Below are 26,278 nucleotides of genomic sequence, written 5' to 3'. Positions count from 1 at the left end.
CTTTAAAGGTGTGATGTATATTTGCACATCGAAACATTGAACAGTTGAACAGTGGTTTTAAAGTATACTTCACGTTTTAATAAATAACTCAATTGAGCTCTGAACTCCACAGTGAACGTTACAGGAAAATTGATTCTGAATCCTTTCTTACCATCGGTAATGGTCAATTGACCTCAGGTATTAATACCGTACAATACATTAGTTAACAACATGCCCATTTTTACTTCAAAACTTAAACGGACACAACTCTCACATACGGAAAGTTCCAAGCCTATTCGGATTGTTTTTAACGAAATTAAGCATTATAGCAGAAACAAGCACAAATATCAAATGACGATGATGATGGTTTGATTTCGAAGTTTTCATTTAATTTTGATTTAAGCATTTCTTCAACCATCGTTGAATATTTTACACAGAAGAAACCTAACTGTGCTATAAAATAACAGCTAATTTGAAATGTGTCGTGTGGTGTTACTGTTTCTCGTTTATCCGTGATTACGGATAATCCGATAGCGGATATTAGCGGACCCAAACAGCATGCTATAATTGGTTGGGCATCCCACCAACAGATGACGCCAACAGCTTTTTTTTGCAATTTCAAGAATGCTTTTTTAGTTCACCGTCAGCTAAACGAAGTCTTTCTATATTCCGTTAAGGTAGAAAGGATTGCCTCGTTTAGAACCCGTTTAGTGGTCGTTTAGTGGATTTGAGGCACTTGGGTACTTTAAGCATGGTTATTAATTTTTCCACTCTTTTAAGCTGATTGAAGGTCGCTTGGGTTTGGTTAGAAAATGAGTCTGATCTAAAATTTTTTAAATATTCTTGCTCCCGGAGCATGAATTGGATTTTTTTACAATGCAGCATTTCTTTATGTACATAGTCATTGTTTGCTGCGTATACCATTAAAATTGAAATCTGTTTTACTCATTTTATCACAAATTATACTTTACACGCAGTTTTTTGCATAAAAACACTCATGAAACAAAAGAAAAGACACAATTATTTCATCTCGGTGAGATGTGAACAGCAAAGCTTTCTCACTCATGCATTAGGGCAGTGTAAACACCGCTGAATAAGCCGTTTTGTTCATTGGGTAGTTCAATATTTAGCTACAGCCAGAGTGACCAGAAATACCTATGCATGTTTATTTAGGTTTTGAAGGAATTAATCTCATTTTTTTAATCATTGAATTCTAAAACTCAACCAAATAAACAAATCCAGCGAAAATCAAATGACAACACGTTCGATAAAATTGTATCCAATGGAGCACTGTAGCGGCCCTATGCGGTCGCTTGGAGCCCCGAAAAAAAAGAACTTGCCTCCACAGAGAAGAAAATGTGCATCTTAGTTCTTCTTTGGCTTAGAATTCCTGATACAATTTTCAGATCAACACTTCATAAAAACCTTCGTTTGTGTAACCACTGAACCAAATCTTATTCATATCCTAGATGAAGGATGCATATTATTTTTTGTTACTGAGTTTCGAGTTTTAACCTACCGAAAACTACAATTAAAATGTTGGTGCTCCTACCGAAATGTGCCAAAATAATCTGGCCACACTGGCTACAGCTGTCATTTGCTTGTTGACGTTTTTTTTTACTGGAGCAAAATTTCAAAGCCGCAGCAACGCGCGAAAAATAACGAAACAGTAAAGATTGTGTGTTGATCATAGTTTGTGTTATTTTGCCATTGAATTGCTATTTGAACCGCAAAACCAAAGTGGGTATAGGGACTAGGTGGGCTTATAGGTTTGGCGGGAAGGCCATATTGGACGAACGAATGACAGGAGGGGATTCGATTGTGATACGTAGTTTTTCACCTACACTACGACACATCAACCAAAACAGCCATTGGAATTCACACGCATACATCAACAAATGATCGAATCCCCTCCTGTCATTTCGTTTTCATTTTTCTACAGCACGGCTGTCAAATTGTTCGGGATAAGCCCACCTGTATAATGAACCCACTTTGCGCAAAACTCTCAGTGTGTTCAAACCAACAGTCCACCATGTCTACATCGATCGTAGGGAAGATAGCGTCCGTGTCGTTGCAGAACTTTGTGTATGTTTATCTTCTGGAATGGCTGCTGTAATTGCTTCGAAAGTGTGTGCTCTAATCTTTATAATCCTTTTCAGCACTTACGATTCGGTGGTGCTGTACCCGGAGGAGTATTTGAACATAATTCTTGGCCCAAACGGAACCGGCAAGTCAGCCATTGTGGCCGGCATCGTACTCGGGATGGGTGGCAACTGCAAGCTACTCTCCAGATGTGATAACGTAATATATATAGCCAGCGTAAGGCACGTGAAAGCTTGTTTATGTATGTGCCTTTCCCATTGCAGATCGACAGCTACATCAAGAACGGGAAGGACAGCGCCACGATCCGGATTTCGATCTACCGCAACAACGAGCGAGCCGTCCGGTGGTTTAGCCGGTCGTTCGATCACAGCGCCAAGAGCACGTTCGAGATCGACAACCAAACCGTGTCCCAGCAGGCGTACCTGCAGCAGATCCGTGCCTTCAACATTCAGGTGGACAATCTGTGCCAGTTTCTCCCGCAGGACCGGGTGCAGGACTTTACCAAGATGAATCCGCGCGAACTGCTGCTCAATACGCAGTCGTCCGTGTGTACGCCCGAGGTGCAGCAATGGTTCGAGGAGCTGAAGGAGAAGCGTTCGCTGCAGGAAAAGAGCACCAACCAGGGCGCGGAAGGTACTGCCCGGGTGCGCGAACTGGAAGCCCGGCTGGAGGCCCTGGAGGCACAGCTGCAGTCGATGCGGGCACGCGAAGAGTTCCAGCAGCAGATTCACGTGTGTATGGCCCGGAAGGCTTGGTTGGAGTACGAGGAGCTGTTTTTGCTGTACTCGGCCACGCTGAAGGACCTAAAGCTGGCAAAGAAGTGAGTCATCAGCAGCCCACCAACCGTGACATTAGTTTTCTCACCGATTCCATCGTTTGGCCTTTACATTTACAGATGCACCGAAGAGAAGGAACAGCAGTACAATCAGTTCAAGCAGGAAATGGAAGCAATACTCGCCCGCAAGAAGGAGCTGGAAACGTCGAAAGCGAAACAGGTAGCGATCGGACAGCGCAGCACGGACGAAATCAACAGTCTGGAGGAAAAGACGGAACGGCTGGAAGATACCATCAGCAAGCAGAAGCGCGAGCTGATGGACGCACTCGCCAAGGCAGACGAGCGCAAGACCGAGCTGGACGAGGCCAAGGTCATGCTGGCCGCCTTCGTGCAGGACTGTGCCGATTCGGCGACCGCGCTCGGGTCGGAGGACCAGGTGCGGCAGGAGATTTCCGTGCTGGATGGGAAGGAGGCCAAAATTCGGGCCGATAACGATCTGCTGATGGGGCGCCGGCAGGAGCTGAATCAAAAGATCGACACGGAACTCAAGCCGGAGATGATGAGCATCGAGCGCAGCATCGAAACGATCGAAAACGTGGCCAGCAACAAGCTGCGCATCCTGCAGACACGCTTCGAGGGCACGTACAAGGCGGTGCTGTGGTTGCGCGAGCACAAGCACCTCTTCCAGGGGAAGATCTACGAGCCGATGATACTGGAGCTGAATGTGCCGGCGCTGGAGAATGTGCAGTTTCTGGAGAATACGATCGGTGTGCGCGACCTGATCGCGTTTACGTGCGAAAGTACGCAGGACATGAATCTGTTTCTGCGCAAAACGCGCGAAGAGCTGCGGATCGACGGTGTGAACGCGATCCAGAGCGATCCGGCGGACAAGCTGCACTACACCGCCCGGCATCCGATCGGCAGTCTGAAGCGCTTCGGCTTCCACACCTACCTGATCGATATGGTGCAGGGCCCATACCCGGTGCTGAACGGGCTGTGCAAGCTGTACGGGCTGCACAACATACCGGTCGGTGGGGCCGACTCGGCCAAGTACGTGTCCGCCCTGCCGGACGAGATCGGGCTGTTCTTCACGCCGTCGCACCGCTTCCAGGTGTCGAAATCGCGCTACACGGGCGAAAAATCCACGCGCAGCGATGCGCTGCGCACGCTGAACCTGCTGAACCGCTCGACGGACCACGCGCTGCTGGCGCAGAAGCGCCAGGAGCACCAGCGGCTCGTGCGCGAGTGTGACAAGATCCGCAACCAGCGGGGCCAGATCGAGAACAGCATCAAGGAGCTGCAGGAGCGCTGCGCGGAGCTGCGCGAGCAGAAGCGCGACCTGCAGGAGCAGCTGTCCAAGTACCAGCAGACGAAGATGAAGGTGAAGCGGCAGGAGCAAAAGTGTAAGGAGCTGACCGCCCGGCTGGTGAACGTGGACGAGGAGAAGGTCAAGTTTGAGCGGTCGTGCCGCACCATCATCGAGCAGCTGCTGGACCAGCAGCGGCGGAAGGTGGCGGCGCTGGAGCGGTACGCAGCCGCCAGCCGGGAGCACGATCTGCTCGAGCAGCGGATACGCCTGTTCGAGGAGCGAAACAACGATCGGGAGGCAAACTTTCGGCTGCTGGAGGACGCCTACCAGTCGGCTAAGAAGACGCTGGCCAACGTGGAGAAAAAGCTGGCCGAGGTGAAGGCAAAATCGTCCGACAAAAACAGCACGGCGCGAGCACTGTGCGCAAACAAAACGCCGGACAAGCCGGACTTCCCGTACAGGAAAGAGTTTACCGAGCTGCCCGACACGATCGAGCTGGTCGATGCGCATCTGGAGGAGCTGCGCGTCCGGTTCGAGTGTCTGCCGCAGGCGAACGAGTCGGTCGCCGACGAGTACGCCCAGAAGAAGCGTCAGCTGGAGCAGTTGCGGGCGGGCGTGGCCTGTTCCGAGCAGACGGTGGCCACTTTGGAGCAGCAGATGGCGGAACTGCATGACCGCTGGTACCCCGAGATACAGAGCGTGGTGCAGTGCATTAACGGGAAGTTTTCCCATTTCATGAGCTCGATGGGCTTCGCCGGGGAGGTGGAGCTGATCCGGCAGGGAGAGGTAAGAGAGAGGTCAACATGTTTCGACATTGAGATGTTATTTCGTGTTTATTAAATGCAAATTTACTTTTTTTCTGCAGCGCGACTACGACGAGTACGGCATCCGCATCTACGTGAAGTATCGCAACGAGGAGAAGCTTAGCGCGCTCGATCGGAAGCTACAGTCCGGGGGGGAGCGTGCGGTGGCCATCGCGATCTACACCCTCTCGCTGCAGCACATGACGCAGGTACCGTTCCGGTGTGTGGACGAGATCAACCAGGGTATGGATCCGACGAACGAGCGGAAAGTGTTCAACATGCTGGTGGAGGAAACGTGCCGCACCGGGCAGTCGCAGTACTTTTTCGTCACGCCCAAGCTGCTGCCGCGGCTCAAGTGCAACGCCAAGATGAACGTGATCGTCGTGCACAATGGGAAGTACATCGCGAATCCGGATGTGTTCATACCGGATGTGAAGCCGTGACGGGGGTAACAACTGTGCCGACAAATTTTTGGATGTGTAGACACAAACAAGCGTTTAAACTGTAAGTAAGGGTTACTAGGGTTAGTTGAAAGCGTAATTTTTCTTTCGTTTCCTTTATGCTTTTCCAAGAACTAGTAGCATCATAAGGCGTCTATTTCAGGTTCAAATCTAGACATATATATTTATTATTACACTCTTGTTCCATAGTCATTGTTTCGGACAATCCATCTATTTGAGGATAAATGTTGGACGTTAGCAATATTACGCAGGAGTTTAGACACCTTTGTTACATGACAGATAAACATTGTTAGATCATAACGCACAGTTTTTATAGTAATGTATAATGTTCAGAATCAGTATCACATCAATTGAATCCAGCCATATCATTACCATTACAATGTTACTTAGTATTAGCATGTACTTCATAGGTGCGACACGATACGATATATAAATCGTTTTAAATTCAAGTACAATCCAAGCCTAACGAACAATGTTTCACAATTTGAACGAGCAAATCCTTGACGATTCTGAAGCTGAAAATACTTTCCGTGATTTTGCATGGTTACATTACATTCACGTTACTATTTTCACCAAGCTCTAAAGCTAAGAATGAACGGAATAAGAATCTATGAACGAATCAAAGAAATTTGCCAAGGCTTGCTCGAATTCTTCTGGTTCGTTCTTGTCCGTTGAAGTTGTCCGCTCTTGTCCGTGGGCATTGCAGGGGTCTTAATCCAATCCATATTCCAGGGCTCTTCGGGATGGTTAGTTTGCATCATTCTGCATTCTTGCCTCTGGTAGCAGAGTTGAGGTGCTTTGAGAACTCTTGCGGAACTCTTTTTGAAGAGTTTCTCTTTACAAGGACTTCGTCCATGCAAAGACCTTCTGTCTCAAGCTGTAGCTGACCCAACATCCATACAAACCACGCTCATTCATTCATTCATTCATTCATACGTACAGTCATTCATCACAAGCAAACTAGCGATTTACAACATGTAGCACAAAGACAAACATATGGAGTGGGAATGGGATACATAACACATTCAGCCAGCCATGCAAGAGCAAGCCGCACGACGATGATACATGACCGCACCCCGCTGCCAAAAACCGCGAAGATGCTACGAGGGAGCAAGTCCCTCCATAGCACCCCGCGATCCATGCCATCGGCGTGAGAGTGCATGACAACGACAACGACCAACCAATACACAGCCAGCCACAATAGATCTGTTATAGGAATATTACACAGTTCATCCGTTAGCCCTGCAGAACTCAAAGATGATCCCTAGAAGGCTCCAGTCTGACCCAGCTAGTATATCCCGGATGGGAACACCAGGAGATCTTCCCAGTTTTTCGACTGCATCCAACAAAGTGGGTCGTGCAGCCTCATATTCCACGCAAGACCATAGAAGATGGTCTATGTCGTGAAATCCAAGGCCGCAGCCACATGCTTTTGTGTCGATCTGTCCTATACGCTGGAGATGTGCGCCCAATGCGAAATGATTAGACCTACGTCTAGACATCATTCGAATGAATGCACGCTCTCCAGAGATGTCGCGGAACCAAGGTTTCAAAGCAACTCTAGGAGAGATCGAGTACAGGAACCTCCCAAGTTCATCCGTGTCCCACAAGCCCTGCCAGCGTGCAATGCAGAAAGCTTGTGGGGCTCGTAAGAACTCGTGAGGGAGGATAGGTCTATCGTAAAAAGACCCTTCCGAAGCACCCTTCTTGGCCAAATGGTCTGCTTTCTCGTTTCCTAAGATGCCGCAATGAGCAGGCAACCATACCAGGGATATTCGAAACGATTTTTCAAACAGGGATCTAATGACTTTTCGAATTTCTTTTACAAAATAGTTTGGGCTCTTAATAGCCTTCACGGATTTTAATGCTTCAAGAGCACTTAGGCTGTCTGAAAAAATTACATACTGATCCGGAGGGCATGCACTTATCAACAGTAAGGCATAAAAGATTGCGGCGAGCTCCGCTACATAAACTGAGCATGGTTGGCGTAATTTAAAATATGCTTCGGTACACGTGTTATATACACCAAAAACCAATGTCCTGCTCTGATGAGGATCCGTCAGTGTAAAAATGGTTTACATTTGGTTGGCCATGTCTTTCCACAAAAATGTTGGGAATTGTCATCCAGCGAAGATTATCAGGGATAGTTTTAATTGCCTCTCTCAACGAGGTATCTACACTTAAAATGGAACTGTAGGACTCTGGTAAGCTGGCACTACTAATGTTTTGAAAACTACTAGGGTGCACCTGTAGAGAAACAAAATCACGATAGACCTTCATGATTTTGCATTTAGAACCTATCTCTTGCAGTGTTTTAAAGTTCTCGATTATCAAGGGATTTGATACTGTAGAGCGGACGAAAAGGCGAAGCGATAGTAGCTCAAAACGAGGCTTTAGCGGCATCACTCCGGACATCACTTCGAGTGACATGTTGTGAGTCGACTTCATGCTACCTTGTGCGATTCTAAGACAACGATACTGAATCCTGAGTATTTCCATTTGTTACCGACCTATATTGCCCAACAATTTCGAAAGTTTTTCCCTTTCTCGACGCTTGGAAGGCACGTAATGAAACTAAAAACAATGATCATAATGTTTAGTTGTTTTTTTGTTAACATAAACATGTAAATACAGTGTCTTGTGATTTTCTAATCTCTTATCGTTAAACCTCTGCGACTTTCAAATAGTTGAGAAAGGCTAATAACGGTGATTTACCATCCGTCTAACTCGTGCTCGATCAACGCAAGAATATGATACCATGACATTCGAATTTAATTTTAAAATTTTCCTGTAATGTTTTTACTATGTTCCATTCTTGTCTTAATAATACATTTCACGTTACTTCTCCATTCTTCTGTAGATTTGTAGATTATCTGCAATTATGCCGTTATCATCCCATACAATATTTTTTTATAAAAAGCTGTCCTTTTAAAAATCTAAACATATTTCGGATCAGTATTCCTCGGTTGGCATTGGAAGCAGCGTGAGAGAATAGGGTTGTGTTGACATATAGTGATTAAATTTCTCAAACTCAAAATAACACATAATTTCGTTTGATTTTTTTTATTAGTTACTTGTACAGTCAATATTAAAGGCAAAGAAAAGTATTTCAAAACGAATAACTGCAGCAAACAGGTGTATGTAGGAACAGATCGTAAATCAAAGTTAACACTTTGACCGCCAGCCTGACGTCACAGTTTTTGAGTGAGCACGTAGCGCATGGCAAGAGAGCGATGAGAGCGACAGTTTCTCGTGCGATTGTTATCACTCTTTTGTTTCATTGCGATAAGCGGCGTAGCACATGTCGTTCTCGTTCTCTCTTTCCTACCCCATTCGTTCTCAAGAGAATCACTGAGCGTCAAGTGCAAAGCTGAACGGTGAGCAAAACCGTCATGCGAATTTATATGACACGGCGCTTAAAGTGTTAAAGGACTCCAAACACGCGTGCCTCTGTATCTTTTGCTAGAAAAGAAAGGTACAAATTATACAAATAATCGCGAAATTTCGCTCTCGGGAAGATAGAAAGAATGTTGATAGTGATTTGATGCCAGTAAACGTTGGATGTACGTATGTTTTATGACCATGCCACGCTTCCCCAGGGCTTTTAATGTATTGCTTTAAAATTAATATTGCCATTAATGCAACCGCTGTTATCAGGTAACCTTCGCTATCGTTGCGTACCGAAACTTTCTCATCGGCAGTTGCGCCACAGATCCGCGTGCTTCACGAAGAACCGTTCGTTCGGCCACTATCGGCTGCGTGTAGGAATTTGTCGTCCCATCATGCGGATCATGCGCAAAACCACCACTACAAGGCGACCGTGCCGCCGCGCAACAGGTTCTCCCTGGACCGCGCGAGCTGGTTTCACGCGGGCTCAAGATAACGCGACAACCATTTGCGTACTCACACGCGACGACGACACCGCAAGCGGTCAGTACACTCCCGGTGCGAAGATTAAAAACCGTTCGATCGTCGTCTTCGTCGTCGTCGCCGTTCCGCGCAATCGATCGCGATCGATCGATCGCGAAATGGCTAATAGCGATCGCCAATACAAACAAGACAGGCAGCGGGCGGGCGCATACTATTTATGTCAAACGGTGCGGACAGAAGCTGGCACGATTTATAAGAACATGACACGAAAAGTCAATTAAAAAATAAGAAGAAGGGAAGCCCAAACCGCCGGGGTGTCGAAAAACGATCGTTGGGGATGGCGTTTTCATGGCTTCTTATCGCGCCCCGTAGCCCGATGTTCGATGTCACTCCCCGATCGATCGGCTGATGATAATGATGACTTTTGAGCGGGGTTTTCGATGGTGGTGGAGCTGTGCATCCGCCTGCACAACAACCCAAACCCCAGGCCGCATCACCTGTCACCCGTCGCCGGCAAACATCGTCCTGCGCGACACAGCGACACTGGGGCCCTGGAAGGAGCCATAAAATTAATCCTATTAGAGCAGCATGCCGCGAATGTGCCAATTATGGAGCAGATTGATTTAATTGCCAAATGATGATGATGCGTACCGCTAATGCGTCCCCGGGCCGTCATCCGGCAGCATCATCCTGCGCCGGGTAGTTCGCCGCGTAATTGCATTCGCGTCCTAATTACCGCCTCTCGCTTCAACGGTGGACAAATTACTCGTCAACGCTACCATTATCAAACTGTAGCGCCTGTTGAGCACTTAGCGCGCGAGCCCTGTTCTCCCCTCGCCTGGAGGGGTGGCATTATAATGCGGATCTCAGGTCAATAGACGTAGCATGTCCGATCGGATCGGTTCGACCCAGTCGGCGGGGGAGCTGGGGAGCAAAATCGGTCGGTCGGAAAAGAAATTTTGCCCTCGGGGCGATCGGGTGAATCGGGCGCGCGATCCCCTGTTGGGGTGCGTTCGCATCCATCTTTTCTATCCCGGATCAATCACAGTGTGGGACAACAGGCACGGCGGGGAGAGGACAGCGGGTGATTGGATGCATGTGGAGTGGCCACCACGCATGCTAATGGATGCGGACGCTCGGAATCGTCACTTATGTGGTGCAATTAAGTGACCGCTGGCTCGTTTCGCTTCCGGTGTTACGCCGAGACGTCAGATCATGATGTCTGACATCGACATCGGCCACTTGGGTTGGGTTGGGGCGTCGTTGTTGGTATGAAATCGATACGAGGACACGGGGAGTGGATGGATAGCCGACGGACATGAGCCGGGCAGAGATGAGTTATCGTGCAAAGTAAGCTGTTGATTAGAGAATGATGTATGTTATTACGGAATTAAGATGCTGTGCTAGTGACAATTTTCTCATTTCGTGCAGTACGCTTTATCAGATGTTGCTTCCAAAGGTGTTTATAATTCTTTAATGCCAGATTTAAACGGACTTACAATGGAAATCTGTTAGCGTCTTTGATAGCTGAAATATGTTTCATTTAGACCAAATCTTGTAGCAGCCAATTTGAGCTTTCGGAGATCGTTATTAGAAAGCTTTCGTAGCAAGTTCTAGGGATTATAAGCAATATCTAAATTACAATTTGTGAAGGAGTATGTCATTTTGTTGTGTTATTCTTATCATTGTCAGCATATTGTCAGAACAATGTGTTCTTCTTTTGCTATCTGACTAATAGTGTACTCCTGTAGTGGTTAAAGTTAGTGATACTGCTCCAGGGAGAGATTAAAGAACCTCAGAATCCATCAGTTCAGTCCAATTACCCTGACTTGAGTCTCGAGTTGAATTGAGATGGCTTTATATCAGAGAATAAAGCTCAAGGAAGCTGGTGAGCGAAGTGATAGCTGATGCTGAAGATATTCGGAACATTTTCAATGCTATCCCGAATCTCTTTTTGAAACGATATTTCAGACTACTCTAAATCTGTAACCTCCGTTAGAAACAGGCAATAATTGATTTATTATATAGAGCTGGTACATTAGATATTTTCACATTATTGGTTATATTGCATCGCAGCTATCCTTTCACATATACGTCGTTAGACGAAGTATGAATCTGTAATGTTTTCCAATGATGGAATAAAGGATATTACCGATGAAAGTAGCAATAATGACTGTAACAACATCTACCTCATGAACTGAAGAATACACATGGAAATCGTTTAAACGACATTTCCAGAATCAATATCAGGTCTTTCTTAACATTCATGAGGATTCTGTTTAGGGTCACATTCTACGGGACAAGCATAATTGCCTCTTCTCTTATAGGCGACTTACTTCTAGGCACTCCTTAACGAATTAGTCAAAGACAATGACATCGGACGTTAAATGCTAGTTGGATGTTGGTGGCAACATGTAATTCTATAAGACTTGTGAGTGATAAGATAGGCGGAGCAGAAGAGGTTCCTGGTAACTCCGATCCTTAAAAAGCACCCTGGCAATGTTAACTTGACAAGTAAAGATAGCAATATATATGCTAATCAGATCGATTAAACTTGCCCAACGCCTTTTTCTTGCAGAGGAGTTCTCTCGCACCATCAGCCTCCTGATTACGTTCCTGATCGATGCGCAACGGAGTGACATTGGCTCTCTCGATAAGATTCCACCGAGAAGAATCGTTTGGGTGTCAATAAAATTATTAAATTTTTAATTGATTCTGTGCTCCCTCGAGGGCAGAGTTAAGGACTTGCGCGCATCTTATCGTGTAGTTCGCTCGGCGAACCAGCTCTGGAATGCCCCATGAGGCGATGTGGTTTGTCGTGTTCGTCCAGTGCGCTCCCGAGGTGGGTGAAGATAAACGTAAATGACTTCATTTATTATGTCGATAATTATACGCTTCATCATTTCGGCATCCCAATGGTATGACAGCGGCCAGCGCAAGGTTGGGCCTCAACGCAATGACACAACCGTAAGGGTGGTCTGCCGTTCACTAGGCAAAAGGAGCATGTGGCGATTGCCCGAACAACTGTCAGAGAAAGAGAGAAAGACACAGTTCCCTTCGATTGAACATAATTATTCACAAATTATCTTCGGCGGCCAGCACCGTCAACGGGGGCACTCTCAGCACACTCGGGCACAGAGTCGGGCGCGCAAATGACCGCTACCAATCACTGTCAACGCGATCCACCCGGGACGTCCTGCCGGTTTTAGTCATTCCGCAATACGCAAACCACCCGGGCTAGCGCAACGCGCAACGTGTAATGGTGTCGTTGAGTTTCGGAATCGGGCGGCATCTTTATCCGGCAGATCGGTGACCACCGGGTCCGCCGGGGAAACCGTTTGGTTCTTTTGATATCGTTTATTATGACTTGCACGGACGTTCGGTCGACCTGCTGCTGGGTGTGTTACAAATTAAACGCCAATCGGTGAACCATTTCGAGTGCTGGCGGGCTGCGCAGGTTAGGAGCACCTGTGAAATAGGAGACGATTGCAAGAAGGCTCCAAGGGAAAGCGATCTAATCTGGGAATGATATGAAAGATTTAGGTTTTTTGTTGCTCTGGTGCATTAATTCCGTCCTTAAATGGGAGTGGAAGGCCTATTAAAAAAGGGGAGCAATGTGATTAAATAGTGCAAATGACTTTAAGATTAAGCGTGTGCTATCGTGTGGTACGATTGTAATAAGCGTGTGTAGAGCTGTTAAAAATGATAATTGGAGGTCGCTTCTGAAGGGTTGATTAATTGCATTGGCTTAATAAACCTAATCATCCAGTTGGTTTAGTTTTTGTTGAGATAATCCAAGATCAAACGATGTGATCCAAAACGGAGATTAATGATCTTTTGAACATGCTGTTAGGAGTACTAAAAGGCTGAATGTTTGATCTTAATATCACTTCAGATTAGTTAGAATATATTTGCCGATCATTTCTCACATCGTAGGTAAGATGGGAAGACGGTATGGTAAAGATTTCGGTTTTCATCAGATTTGAACAGCGTCCATGTCTCAGAGGCGTATGTGAGTACTGGTACTATATAGCTGCTATATAGTCCCAGCTTCGTCCGTCGCGACAAGTTCCTTGAACTGCTGCTTTGAGGTGAGGCTGTAGAATGACCGGTTGGTAGACAGCATTCTTGCGCGCAACTCAATTTCCATAATATTGTCGTTGGTGACCTTTGACCCGAGATAGGTGAATTCAGGGACGACTTCAAAAGTGCGTTCACCTATGTGTACGTCACACCTACGTAGGTTTGGTTTCTTTTGGATCTGTTTGGTCTTTGCCTCGCCTATCTGCAACCCGAGGATCTCTGCTGCCTGCTCGATCCCTTGGGAGGCTTCTGCTACCTAGGAGAGCCGCAGACCAATGATGCCTATATCATCAGCGTATACCAGGATTTGGGTTGACTTATAGAAGATTCCCGTAGTCTCCAACCCGAGTCCCAGATGGCCCTCTCTAGCGCCAAGTTGCATAGATAACAGGCAAGCATGTCCCCCTGGCGTAGACCTTTGGTGGTAGCAATTTCATTGTTTTATGTACTTGTTGTTTTACAGAAAGGGATAAAGCAAATGAAAAATGATAAAACTCAAAAGTAAGTCATTGTATTTTTCTATAAAAATCATGAACAAAAAACACTTCACACATGCCTTCACACAAAACAAGGAACACAAAACTTGTCTTAAAATTAATGAAAAGCACCAGCAGTGTAAAGGATTTAATGTCTAAATCACGTCGTATTCCTTTTTTTGACCGCCACTGTAAGCTTTTTTGTAAAAAAAAACACACACGCACTAATAACTCGATCACTCGGGCTAACGATCTGTCACACGCGATCAATCCTATTGTTATCTCACAAACACAGCTACCACCGGATGGCTGACACGCATCATTTTATCGGCTACAGTTATCATCGTACTTATTCATTTCGTCCGTCTTAGTCAGTTTTTTTAGGACACAAAGTTAAAAAAAAAAACGCATTTTACCCTCGTCCCCTTGTGTGTACTAGTCTGTCCGTGAAGACAAAGCTAAGTGAATATGGCATTCGCGGTAAAGAAGCGCACCAACAACCGGCTGAACGAGATCGAAAAGGTAAAGTGTGTACACTGCACTGGTTTTGTGATATGGTGGTGACGTGCAACGTTTTGGGATTTCCAAGGGCATTACGAAGTGTGTTTAACTGCGAGTTGCATGGGTAAGCATTGATAAGCAGGTGCACTCGCAATGACACTGGCAAGGAAACGTTAATGTCTCTCGAAAATCCCAACACAGTGCAGACAGGCAGAAAACCGATCTTCGGAACAGGATAGCAAACATACACACACTCACACATCGTCGTCGTCGTTGTAACACATTTCCAAACAAGTTGGGACTTAGTAGGCCAGTAGCATTTATCGTACGCAGAATGGAAATCTTCTGGTCCACAAAATCCCAGTTCGATTGAAAATTTTGCTTTATACACTTCCGCGGTTCCTGTAATAGGTGTAGTGAACGATGATGTGAAACGCTTCGAAAACACAGGGAGTAGTGTGGAGGGCGTGTTATTTCTATCGAAAGGTGGTCGGTGAGGTCGATCGAGATTACACGCCCGCAGGGAAGCATCTGTGCAGAGGACGCGCACCGTACCGTGTACACTTACCACAAAGGTACAAGTCTTGCGTTTACATCCTACAGTCCCAATCAACCTGTAGAGTAGTAGAATAGAAGCTGAAAATAGACACACAAGGTGGTGATCGTTTGGGTTGGTGAAATCCATGAACCATTCGGATGCGATCGGATCAACAAAACCCTCCATGGAATGGAGGTGATGGTGGTCGAGGCCAAAACAGTCCCCCAGGCGCCGTTGCGTCCACTTTAGTCCCGGTAGTGTTCGGGCAATTACTCAGCGTCTCGGCGGTTGTGGTTCGGGTACACCGGGCATGCCGAATCGTTCCCGGCGGCACTCTGTACCGATAAATAATAGCAAAATCATTTGTACCGAATCTTTGCATCTGCCGGGCCCCGTCTGCTACTCCGTTGGGTTGGAAGAAGTTGGAGCCGAAAAGTGATCGCCGTATCGCCGTACCGGATCGGTGGGGAATGCCAGCACAGCTTCGATGGGATTTCTGCAACAACAGCAAAAAAAGACGGAGAGAAAACCATTGATGTTAGGGGAAAAACTGCACACACAAAATGATTGCTATAAATCTGGACAAAATTTATTGTCCAGCAATGGATAGAGGCGGCCGCTGGAGGGGTGTTTCGGGTTGGTTCTCTGTATCGTGTTACCCCACAAAACAATCACAACAACCGCGGCCTGTATGTTTATGCGCTTACTCTTCAAACTATTCCCCTCAGGGTGGAGGGGTTTGGGATAAACAGCTAACGATCATTCTTTCGTTTGTCGTTTGTTCGTCCACCCCCCCGCTTAGTGTCCCGAGACCGTTAAAATGTTGTGTACCATATGACTTCTGGAATGCTGCCGGCATACCGAACAACCATATATCCTTCGTTCGCATGAGGTTCGTTGCGGATCGTGCGGAAGCGTTTAAAAATGATTCGCCGTGTACGCTATACCCTAACCCCCTGTAGGCGTATGCATAAATCATCTCCTGGGAAGAATGGTTGTGCAAGAAAGCCGCGTATGGGGAGAGGTTTTGATTTTTTTCCCCGCTCCACGAAACGTCACCGTTTTACGTTAATCAGAAATTAAACTCCCTCGCTCCACTCCATCCCGAGGATGCTGTTGGCGGGTGTCATGTTAAAGTTAATTATGTACAAATTTGAACAATCCCTGCTTTGCCAACGGTTTCACAGCGTTGTGGTGCAAAAACGGAAGGCATGAGCAACAGTTCTCGATTGGCGGTGTACAGTTTATTGGTTTCGGTGCTTGACGGTGCTTGACATGTCGCGCATAAGGAGGGCGTCAAATGAACTTGTATCGTTTTCCTCCAAGTGGCACTGCTGGTACTGCTTGCAGGCGTTTCTGTCGCTACACTGGGTGTAGAGTATGTGACAGGCCATACCATTGCCGCTGGGTAAAGTAGTTGTTTGTTTTACCAAGACGTCACTTTAACACACACTGCACGTTTGACACATAAAAGTGGACGATCGTGATCCCGAGACGAGTGTGGAAAGGATTATAACCCAACTAAAAAGGGTAAAGTGGGGCTAAAATGTGCACCAAGTGATAGAAATTCAGTTTTAGCGATTGAAAATAATTTATAAACAACATTTTAATCCATTTTTCAAAAGATTGACACATTATAATTTAATGTTTTATAAAGTAAAATATGTATTACAGTCATATTTGTAGCAGAAAGGGTGATATTCGGACGAACTAACAATTCAAACTGCTTATCATTATGGGTTTCAGCGATTTGTTAGCAAAATAAAAGATTATTTGTATTCAACATAAAGCACTCGTGGTTACATAAAATTATGCCTTCCAAAACTGTACTGGACTCCCTAGTTTTAGTCCTAACTAGCTCGGGCTTATTGCGCCGATGCTTAATAGTGTTACTTTCGGGGGAATGCTCCACGATGTTCCCATCGGGTAGATGCTTGTGATCGCTGCTCCATCTGGTATGACACATTTTATGCCAGCCCTATTTTAGCAGTCTATTTCAATGCGATTGAAAGGTCATTTTACAGAGTTTTTTAATTCACATCATTATTCACTACGTCTATGATGTTTTTCAACAGCTGTTAAATGGTGTATTTGCATCGTAGTAAAATTTCAATTCTTAGACATGATTTTCAACACATCGCAAAGAACTTTCAAACTCACTCCAGCCTAAAACGTATTAAAAATTAGGTGGAAGAACTGAAAAATTATTGTGATGCAAATGTAATATTTGACTGTGATAAAACAAGCAATGAAAAATGTTGTAATCATTAGAAATTGACTCGGAAACCCTGCAGTACTTTATTCATAATAATGAAAAATTTATGTTTTATTACTAGAATTGAATCAGTGAGCATCTTTAGTAGCTTAAGCGCGACATTTAAAAACATAATTTGTTGAAAATGAATCATTCACACGTTTGCCCCGGTATACTCAAACACTAGGCTCACTGTGACTCGGCTTGCCCGTGAGAGGAGCTTTCACCGTTGTTTAGTTTTGTTGCCACTTTTTTTACGATTTCGCTACCATTTCGCTACCATTCCGCTTTACCGTACTCCATCATCTTCAAGGAGAAACCCTCGGGAGAAACATTTGTGCGCCCATTCACATTTTGTGCAAGTGTCATGCATGTTGTCAGTCACGGCCCCAGCACTAGCGTACCGCAGCCATCCTTCCACCGGCGCGCCGCGTAGGACTTAAAATTAAATCATCAACAAATGAAGTCCGTATCATTCCGCATCCGAATCAATTCAATTCATTCCGCACCATTAGCACAGCTACCAGCGGGCGAGCTGAAGCGAGTCGCAGTTTGAAGTGCCGCGTTTGATCATGATGGGCTGGGCTGGGCTGGTGGAAGTGCGATCACGACGACGACGACGACGACTCGTTCCGTTGGAGTTGGAGAACACTTCTGCTCCACGTTTGCTGCTGCTCCTCAACATTGCGAGCCAGGATCGCTTCTTCTGCTCTGGTTTCGATTAACCTTTATTGTAATGATACGTAATTTAAATAGCATTAGCAATCGTCCAAGGAGCAGCTCCTCTCGCTACGGTCGGCAAGGAATTACTTGTTTCACGGATCATAAACATGAATGTCACGAATCACGAGCGTGGTTTGGTAGTTCAAATTAACTACAAAGAAGGTACAGTGTAGCGCTTGGCACGCTGGTCGGTACTTTGTGTCTAGCGCTTCAATTTAGCGCTTTTTCTTCCCAAACCCAAAGATTACTGATAACGAAGCATCTGGAGCAACAATTGTTGCCCCATTGCTAAACCATTACATCGCAAGCGGGATGATTTTGTTGTGTTGTCTCTTCAGGCTTATTCCCTTCGCTCCGGAAGAAGATTACACACTCCCGTAACTGGGAACTGGACATTACACTGCACACACACACATATACACAGATAGACGTAGCATCCCACCTACATATTATTTGTGCCACCGGGGGCTTTTTTTTAATACACGCGTGGCAGCCATTCCCTTGCGGTCAGTTCCGCGATCATAAATTATGTAATTTCTATGCTACACAGAACGATTGATCGTGCTGGCCGGAGCAATGGGCGGTATCTTTCGGGGTGGTATTCTGGGGCGTTGCGTTTCGAATGATACTCTCGTTTTGGTGGCTCGTTGGTTGGCCAAGGGGTTTGGCGCGTAATGATTGGGTTTGTCGTTCGCATTTCGTACGATTACGGTTGGGCAAAACAGATGTACGTAGTACGTATGTGTGTTATTTTTCCAAAGCAAGAACACATTGTAGTGAGATGCAGATATGAAGACTAATGCTAGCAGATCAATTGCCGTTGCAGAGGTAACATTTACCAGTGGGGGGCATTAATCAGATAACAGTGATCGGTAATTGCACCGATGGGCGAGGTGCGAGTTAACCAGGAATGGTATACACATTGGAAATATTGCGGATTGCGAATAAGCTTTGCTGATTAGTCAATTGAATGAAATGATTCGAATGATTGTATTTTAATTTTACTTTTTCTTTTGATATTTTTATTGCCTTTTTATAACTCTTTTTCTTGTTGTGCATTTGTTAATATTTTTCAATGTTTTGGTCGATTTCTTGAATTGAATCATTGTGTATCCTCAATTTTAATCATTTTTATTAGTTTTTATATATTATGTTTTATTATTTCAGTTTGATGTCGATTTTACCATTTACCTACTCACATGATCTATTTATTCAATACGTTAAATCTTCTTTGTCTAGTAAGATATCGTCTAGAAAGAACCTTCCGTAGCAAGGACTCGCTTTACTGTGTATAAATCAGGATTGAAAGTTGAAGAGAGCTCTACGCACACCTACTTTCGAAAATAGTTGAAATTCACGTGTTTGCATAGTTATGGCCAAGCTAAAACCCTTACGATCATTAACTACAGGGCAATAATTCCTATTATGAAAGGCTTTTGCTCAATACGAACTCATTAGAAATAAAAGAGAAACCTTGTTTCGAGTAAAGCTTAATAATAAGACATTCCAGCTAATGTCGGATGACTCTAAACTATTTAAACAATAACCAAATCTAGAAATTGAGTTAATTCAACACCACGTATACACGGTGTCTAAAGATCATTGAGATGGCTGCAATGCTAAAGTACAAAATGATCAACATATTTTGGGTTTGTTCATAGTGATGTTCAAACTCTGAAATTCTGTAAAAAAGAATAAGATTTGAAACATTTTATTTCCTCTGAAATCTAAATTCAATCGCCATCAAATTGCAAAAAATCCTTGGCAATAGAAGTATTCCATCTAAAACGTTTCCTCCGAAACATTCTCGTTTGAACGTGTTCCAATACTTTCAGCATATTATTTACAGATCACACAAGAAATGACTAAAAGTAAGGGTCCTTCACTGTACTAATGTAATGTACACAACCTCTTGAAGTTATCACTATTACTTGTGTCTTGAAGCTATAAAATTACAAAACGATCCATTAAAAAAAGCCTGAAGTATGTCACTAATGATCTAGGAAGTGTAAAATCGTCTGAAAAGACAGTTAGCATAGAAGACACACTGTTAAAAGAAGTTCAGGTGGATCCTGATGGATAGTGTAACAGTTTTGGTATGCGAATTTAATTCAACTATTCTAGGGAACCGTTCTACTGCAACAAAAGAAGTTCTTAAACTGTTTTGAAAAGTCTTAAAAGATCTCAACAGTCTTAAAAAAGACTATTGATATAACGTAACTGTATTGGTCAACATTTCATACTCAGCCTCTTGGTGACCACCGACGATTATTAGCCCATACATTGTATTGCGCCCGGGCCGCGTCCTATCCATAAATAATCCATTTAATAAGGAATGGTTTGTGGTCGTGGTTTTCTAAAAAAACTACACGTGTGTGTGTGAGTGTTTGTGTACCTCGTTACATTTAGTTACGCTCCGGTTACCGCCGCCGCAGTTCACGCAACCAAGACACACGCTTTTGCATCCCTTGAGCACGGGCGACGCGGGTGCATGATGAAGCGACGGCGAAGGTGAATTTATTGCACCCTTCAAACCATTTACAGCGCGAAAAACAAAAAACAAAAAAAAAGTACATGAAGAGCGCTCTGTTCGGTCTCCAGGCTCTCAGGGCTCCGGGTGGTGCGTACACGTCTTCCGCCGGGACGTCGTGTTAAGCCAGGGGGTTGAAAGGTTTGACATCTCCTCGGTGGCGGGCGATGTGCTGCGGCAAGCGCACACTTGTTACTGTTGACACATCCTTAACCCGCTCCTAATTATATATTCGTGTAATGAGTCGCGCAAAACACATCTCGTTTGTGTGTGTTGTGGCCGGGCCAGTTCGGCATTCAAATTGTGTGGTGTGCGATCGATGCACACCCCACTGCTGGCGATGATGCTCGTTTTGGGTGCAAGGGTTGGAGGTACGACGATCGCTTCTCGTAGAGGGGGGGGGGGGGGAGGAACACCACCGATCCGCGTTCTCGGTAGGGCTTTTTGCAAATTATTTATGACGCGGGGCCATGCTTCGCACCTTTCGACGCCTTGTGTTTTTTTCCCCCGTTCTGCTGCGTTTAGGGCGGCCAGGCGTTTCTCACCGGAGCTCACGAGCTCGGCCCAGCCAAACGTGGAGCGCGCGCCGGTTTGTGTGTGTGTGTGTACGCACTAAATAAATTGTGTGTTCGCTAATAAGTGCAAGATTTTGCTTTTTAGTACGACGGCCATTAATTTCACACCTCTTCTTCACCACAGCTTCCCGTCCAGCGGGAGGTCCTGCCGGGAGGGCCTCCTCTTTGGGTCCGGTTTTTCCAGCTGCTGAACTGCTGCTGCGGTTCCATCCTCCCGACCGACCGAGCCGGGGGTTGGGTATGTGGGCGTCCACGTTTGTCGCGACACCGACTGTGTGTGTGTATGTGTATCATTAGGAAATGACATTTCAATAGGTGATTATTATCACGCGTTTGCTGCGTTTGCTGTTTTTGCTCCACCGTCTTCCCACAGACCGTTGCAAGCGCTCGACCGTACCATTATTTGTATCAGATGCAAACATCCAGCGCTTGGTGGATGAGGCTTTTGAGGACTGTGTGTGCGCTCCAGTTACACACCACCCTGCGAGGAAAAGCCTACGCGTGCAGCGAGTGTTATTGAACTCTGTGGAACGCCCGTGGTACTAATCCTATCCGCACTACTGGAAAAGGGTATCTGCGAAGGCCTGGAAGTACCTACAGGGGCAGGGAAATATTACAATGTAATCAATAAATTCTCTGCTCTACGCCTGGGACAGCGAATTTATGGCACTTTCGTTCCGCGCGCTCCACCCGTAGATAGGCATAGGGCTACGGTTACGCATACCCAGCGCGAAATGAAAAGGCAGCAAAAAAGTAAAGAAAAAATCGGTCCCATAAATTGTAGATTATGCACGAGTAGTGTTTGGCGAGAGTAGTGTTGTGTTCCATGCTTCCCCAACCAGAATGGCACTCGCGACATCCCCATGGGATGTGGAAGCGTTTCGGTAGCGGGCTACCGAAGTTTATCAGGAAGGTTGACATCCGGTTGGCAGATTGTGGCGATGTTTGCTGATTGCGAACGATTTCATTTCTAAATTGTCACTGACATTAGTGAATGGTGCCGTGCGGGGGGGACATAATTGTGTGCGCTTCAACCGCCATTACCAGGCGTATAACAGTTTCCCTGTATAACAGTGGCGCTGGAGCATTTCTGGCGCGATTGCTGTGCATTCTTTTGGTGCAACGACGCTGCTGGTGCAGCGTACAACATCCTCTGGAAATGGTAATTACAACCAGCAGCAGCACACGGTGTAGAAGAAATAATTCAATTTCCTGCACCTCCGATGCCGATTAGATTAGATTCGCCATAATATTCTTCGGACGAGAACATGCTCCAAACGTTTCCTCGTTTTGTGTGTGTGTAACGCTTGCTTCTCGTTTAATGTGTGCTTCCAGTGGTGTAAGCAAAAACTGGCTTTCCCCGGCAAGGTTGCGTTTGCGTGTGCAATTTGCGTTCGGAGTGAGTGTTGCGTAGGTGTCCCGGATCGCCCGCGATGGCCACCACCGCAGTGGAGCATTGCATGCGCTGCGCAGGGCACGCATATCGATCGTCCGGAGAATATGGCACATGGTCCGGTTTTGGAGCTCGTACCCACGGGGATACAGACAACATCAGTCTGGGGGCTTTCTGCCCTCCGCGCCCGTATCGCCAGCTCATTCGCACTTGAGAACGGCCCCATCTTTAGGGGGCAAAGGAACTCCCCGATCTTGGAGTGGAGTAAAAGTCCGGCGGGGCAGTAAGTAATTTAAATACAATATCAAGATTGGCGGAGCATGGCGTTTGGGTTATTCCTACGCACGCCAAAAAAACACATACACACACACGCTGGAATGGCTCACAGGGTCTGGGCTGGTGGCATTGGGAAATCGGACAAAAAATCCGATGGCGTCCGAGGCGTTCCACCCGAGATACCAATTAAAATTCCTGCACCGGAGTGCGACATCTTGGCGCTTTCGGAAGCACACGCATCGCATTTTTTTGGACGCCTCCAGAAGGGTTGGAGTTCGGTCGGGGTGAGAAACGTGTGGAGAATTCGATTCGATGAGGGGGCTACACATACTGTAATAGTACTCCTGCAAATACTGGAAGGTAATTAGCAAATCGTTGAAATTGGAGAAGATGAAGTAACACAAGGCAAAGATACTAAACATAAGCGTAAACTAGGGATTTTGGAATACGATAAAATCCGAATAAGATCTATTGAAAATGTTCTTACGATACATAAAGGATGCTTGTGTTTTAATTTTGATTTCTAGAATTGGGCAAAATTTATTAGTATCCTTAACCTTATCTCTATGTCCTAGAATAAGGTCCAGACATCTTGAAAATTGAAAAGTTGTGATTATGTCAAATCCATTTAATCAAAGTATGTGAAGATCCTATTCCTATTCATTCATTCTTAGAGGCATGTTTCTACTCATGAACTGGTAATTCTAGTTTGTGAGGCCACATAAACAGATATCTCGATATTCTATATTCTAAAAATTGGTATAAGTCTTCTGAGATTTCAAACTTAAATATTCCTGAAGTGTTTATGGATTAAGGTTAATCCATACATATTCTTGACAGAGGAAATATCAAAAACTTATAAAGTACAATCAGTTATGATCAAATCTTGAAGATCTTCCGGTAGAAGAATAGTATAATAATATTAGTTCATATATAAATGAAATAATCTATGAAGATGTTTTCACGACAGAAATGCAAACTTAAGCCTTTAACCTTGATACGCCTACTACCAATCCTCCTTTAAAGCATCAATCCCCATCGATCGGTGACGAGTTGCACCGTTGACGTGACAAGTTTGACCCAGACCGTACTGTCCCGTAATGTCCACTGTTCGCACGAATCTCTCCATCACACCTCAACGACTCACTCACTCACCAGCAAAAAGGAAAAGCTATGCTAATCCATCACCTTTATGTCTGTGTACGCATTTCCCATGGGACTCACCGAGCGCACTCCGTCCGCCCCGTGATGGACACAAACGGCTCATTCAATTTCAAAACCTCGTCACGTAGGCCCAGACTGATAGACACTATCGCTCAGACGCATCGTCAACGTGTGGATTTGTGAGTGTGTGGACATGCGCTCAATATTTATGAAGTCCTCAGCGTCGGGATGACGCTGTGAATCGCGATGGTGGCTTGGGAAGTTATGAAATTTTTCAATCAACACCAAACACCCATGGGAAAAAGCAGGCGAGCGAGAAAGGACGTATTGAAACGGGCAAGCGACACCGTGCTAGGTGTCATCCCGATCAACACCTCAATAGTGGAATCTTGCGTCCAGCGTTCTTTTAATTAATACTATCTATTCCCAGAAAAAAATTGAGAGCAAACATTCCAATCATAAAGACCATTAATCACGACATTGTATGAAATATCACACCGACTATCCCCAACTTTGGAGCAAGATCTCTCGAACAAGAATGAACAAAATAAAAGGTTCCTCTCCGGGCAAACCCGTTCCAAAGGTGCTCTCCCTACATGGACAACGACATTCCCGGCTACCGAATGCTCGCTCACACATAAATCATAAACCATCAAACCAAACCGATAAAAGCCTCATCGGGATGCCAGCTTATGGGAGCGTACGCAGCACATAAATTGATGCCGATCGCATAGCCGCGGATGGGGTGAACGCCGCATAATGATGTGCTGCTCGCGTGGATGTTTTTTTTTTATTGTTTAAGATGGACCAGCAGATGAATTCAATTTAACCGATCGCAAACCACAACGCGAAACCCAGCGTCGATCGATGCATAAATGCATCCACAATGATGATCTCACGAACGCGATGGGTGATGGGTGAGCATTCGAGAGACGTTCCTCACAATTCGCGATCGATACTCGTGATGCATGGGTTTTGAAAAAACGGGAACAGCGTAGGTTTTGCCTGCGATAGGTGCTGAAAATGGCGTGTGAGATCAAACCGTTTGCACCCCCTTGCTTATGATTATACTCCTCGCCATGGTAAAATGAGGTGGACATCTTGGAGTCTTTTTCTTGCCCGCACGCAAGATGATGAAAAACTCAATCATAAATGGTGCGAACGGCATAACTGAGCATGAGAAGCAGCCGCTTCTCAGTTCGGTGTAATGGGGCATGGTAATGGGAGAAGGTGATCTGGGAGCTGCTCATCTTGATTTGTTGTATCTTGCGGTGATCGATTGGACATTGGCAGTATTCTTCTCGTTAGCAGAGCACTACACGGAAATGGTTGAAATGTTGTCACCGTTATGGGAAGTCTTGATGACATCCAAAATAAGCGAGCCGGGAAAAAGGGCTTGTAGCGTAGGAAAATAATAAATAAGGAAATAAAGGTACCGTGAGATACTGAGAGGAGTATCTTCAAGCAAGCTGATAAAAAAAAAGTTTCCCTCAGAACTAAAGCCTTCATCTGCCGCAATATCGAGCATTGAAACCATTGAAAGGCATTGCACGAGACAGCTTTTCACAGCGGTTTGTTTTTCTTGTGTGATTTTCTATTTAAAAAAACGTCACGGGTGTCGGTTGATCCCGGCCTGCGGGAGATTTCAATGTCCCGCTAATGATCGGTGCAACTGATTTATCATGCAAAAGTGATGGTGGTGATGGTTTGTGCGCTCAGCAAATCACTGTTGACATTAGTGCGAAGTTGCGTCATGTTTCTGGTATGGGACGACAGCGTCCTCTAGCGGATGGCCAGATCAGAAATGTCAGTTTTATTGACATCTCGCACCCTCGCAGTAAACGGGGCAACGGGGTATACCCGGGACATTCTTCTACCGTTTCTGCAAAGGGAAGAAAAAAATCCTCTCCACCGGGGCCTGTTGGCGTCGGTCAGCACAGTGGATAATGGATGGACTTTACACACTACCCCAGCAGCACTGTCGCACACAGCACCTGGAACCAGACGGTTTTGTAACGGGTTCTTCGCAACACTCCATTTTACTCGTTCCCGCGCAGACGAGCGGAGTTGAATCAATTTTAATGAACTCTATTATTCTTTCCCGCACACAATAATGGTCACATGCGGTGAAATATCCCATTTATACGTGCTTCCTTCGTGTTTTTATTCTCTGTTGTGGTTGTTGTTGATCGTAGCCGTAGCGACCGCCGCTTATCCGCCACATTTTATGACTTGTTTATGATATTAAGACGTTTCAATAGTGTACTCACCGGGGATTGAGGTGCTTTCTATCGCACTTCCACTGTCCAGGTGACCAGATGGGCTGGGACAGGAATTTCCTGCCGGGTGTTGGCGGCCATCACCTGGGTCATATTATGTCTCATTGTCCGCCTGCGCGCGCGCGCACGCGGACAGCGAAAACGAACGCAGGGGACCTTAACACTCAACTCACTCCGGGCAACTCT

At 45.6% G+C, this 26,278-nt stretch overlaps 2 protein-coding genes across 5 annotated transcripts in view; both read left to right on the top strand.

Moving 5' to 3' along the window:
- Positions 1-1,571: 1,571 nt before the first annotated feature.
- LOC1281007 (structural maintenance of chromosomes protein 5) lies at positions 1,572-5,885 on the top strand. Of its 3 annotated transcripts, none has more exons than XM_061655489.1 (6): positions 1,572-1,719; positions 1,922-2,064; positions 2,139-2,280; positions 2,346-2,902; positions 2,978-4,952; positions 5,032-5,885. In XM_061655489.1, exons 2-6 carry the CDS (start codon positions 1,961-1,963, stop codon positions 5,410-5,412), a joined length of 3,159 nt encoding a protein of 1,052 aa, XP_061511473.1. In that variant the 5' UTR covers positions 1,572-1,719; positions 1,922-1,960; the 3' UTR covers positions 5,413-5,885. The 3 variants fall into 3 exon arrangements, with proteins under 3 accessions (XP_061511473.1, XP_061511474.1, XP_061511472.1); XM_061655490.1 differs by having other exon boundaries at positions 1,573-1,715; positions 1,983-2,064; XM_061655488.1 differs by having other exon boundaries at positions 1,573-2,064.
- Positions 5,886-7,792: 1,907 nt separating this feature from the next.
- Positions 7,793-26,278, top strand: part of LOC3291384 (protein cortex) — a 44,769-nt gene continuing 26,283 nt past the window's right edge. For both annotated transcript variants that reach the window (XM_061655492.1, XM_061655491.1), the window contains exon 1: positions 7,793-14,381. In XM_061655492.1, coding sequence (XP_061511476.1) covers positions 14,328-14,381 — 54 coding nt within the window. In that variant the 5' untranslated portion in view covers positions 7,793-14,327. The remainder of the gene's footprint in view (positions 14,382-26,278) is intronic.

Source organism: Anopheles gambiae, chromosome 3 (assembly GCF_943734735.2).
Source record: "Anopheles gambiae chromosome 3, idAnoGambNW_F1_1, whole genome shotgun sequence".
NCBI classification, from domain to species: Eukaryota; Metazoa; Arthropoda; class Insecta; order Diptera; family Culicidae; genus Anopheles; species Anopheles gambiae.
The sequence above is the reverse complement of the archived record's forward strand: the minus strand, read 5'-3'. Positions and strand labels throughout refer to the sequence as shown.

Coding starts and splice junctions, on each gene's coding strand:
- LOC1281007 (XM_061655489.1), top strand. CDS start 1,961: ATGAACCCACTTTGCGCAAAACTCTCAGTGTGTTCAAACCAACAGTCC. Junction 2,281..2,345: donor TACTCTCCAGATGTGATAAC/GTAATATATATA, acceptor TTCCCATTGCAG/ATCGACAGCTACATCAAGAA. Junction 4,953..5,031: donor AGCTGATCCGGCAGGGAGAG/GTAAGAGAGAGG, acceptor TTTTTTCTGCAG/CGCGACTACGACGAGTACGG.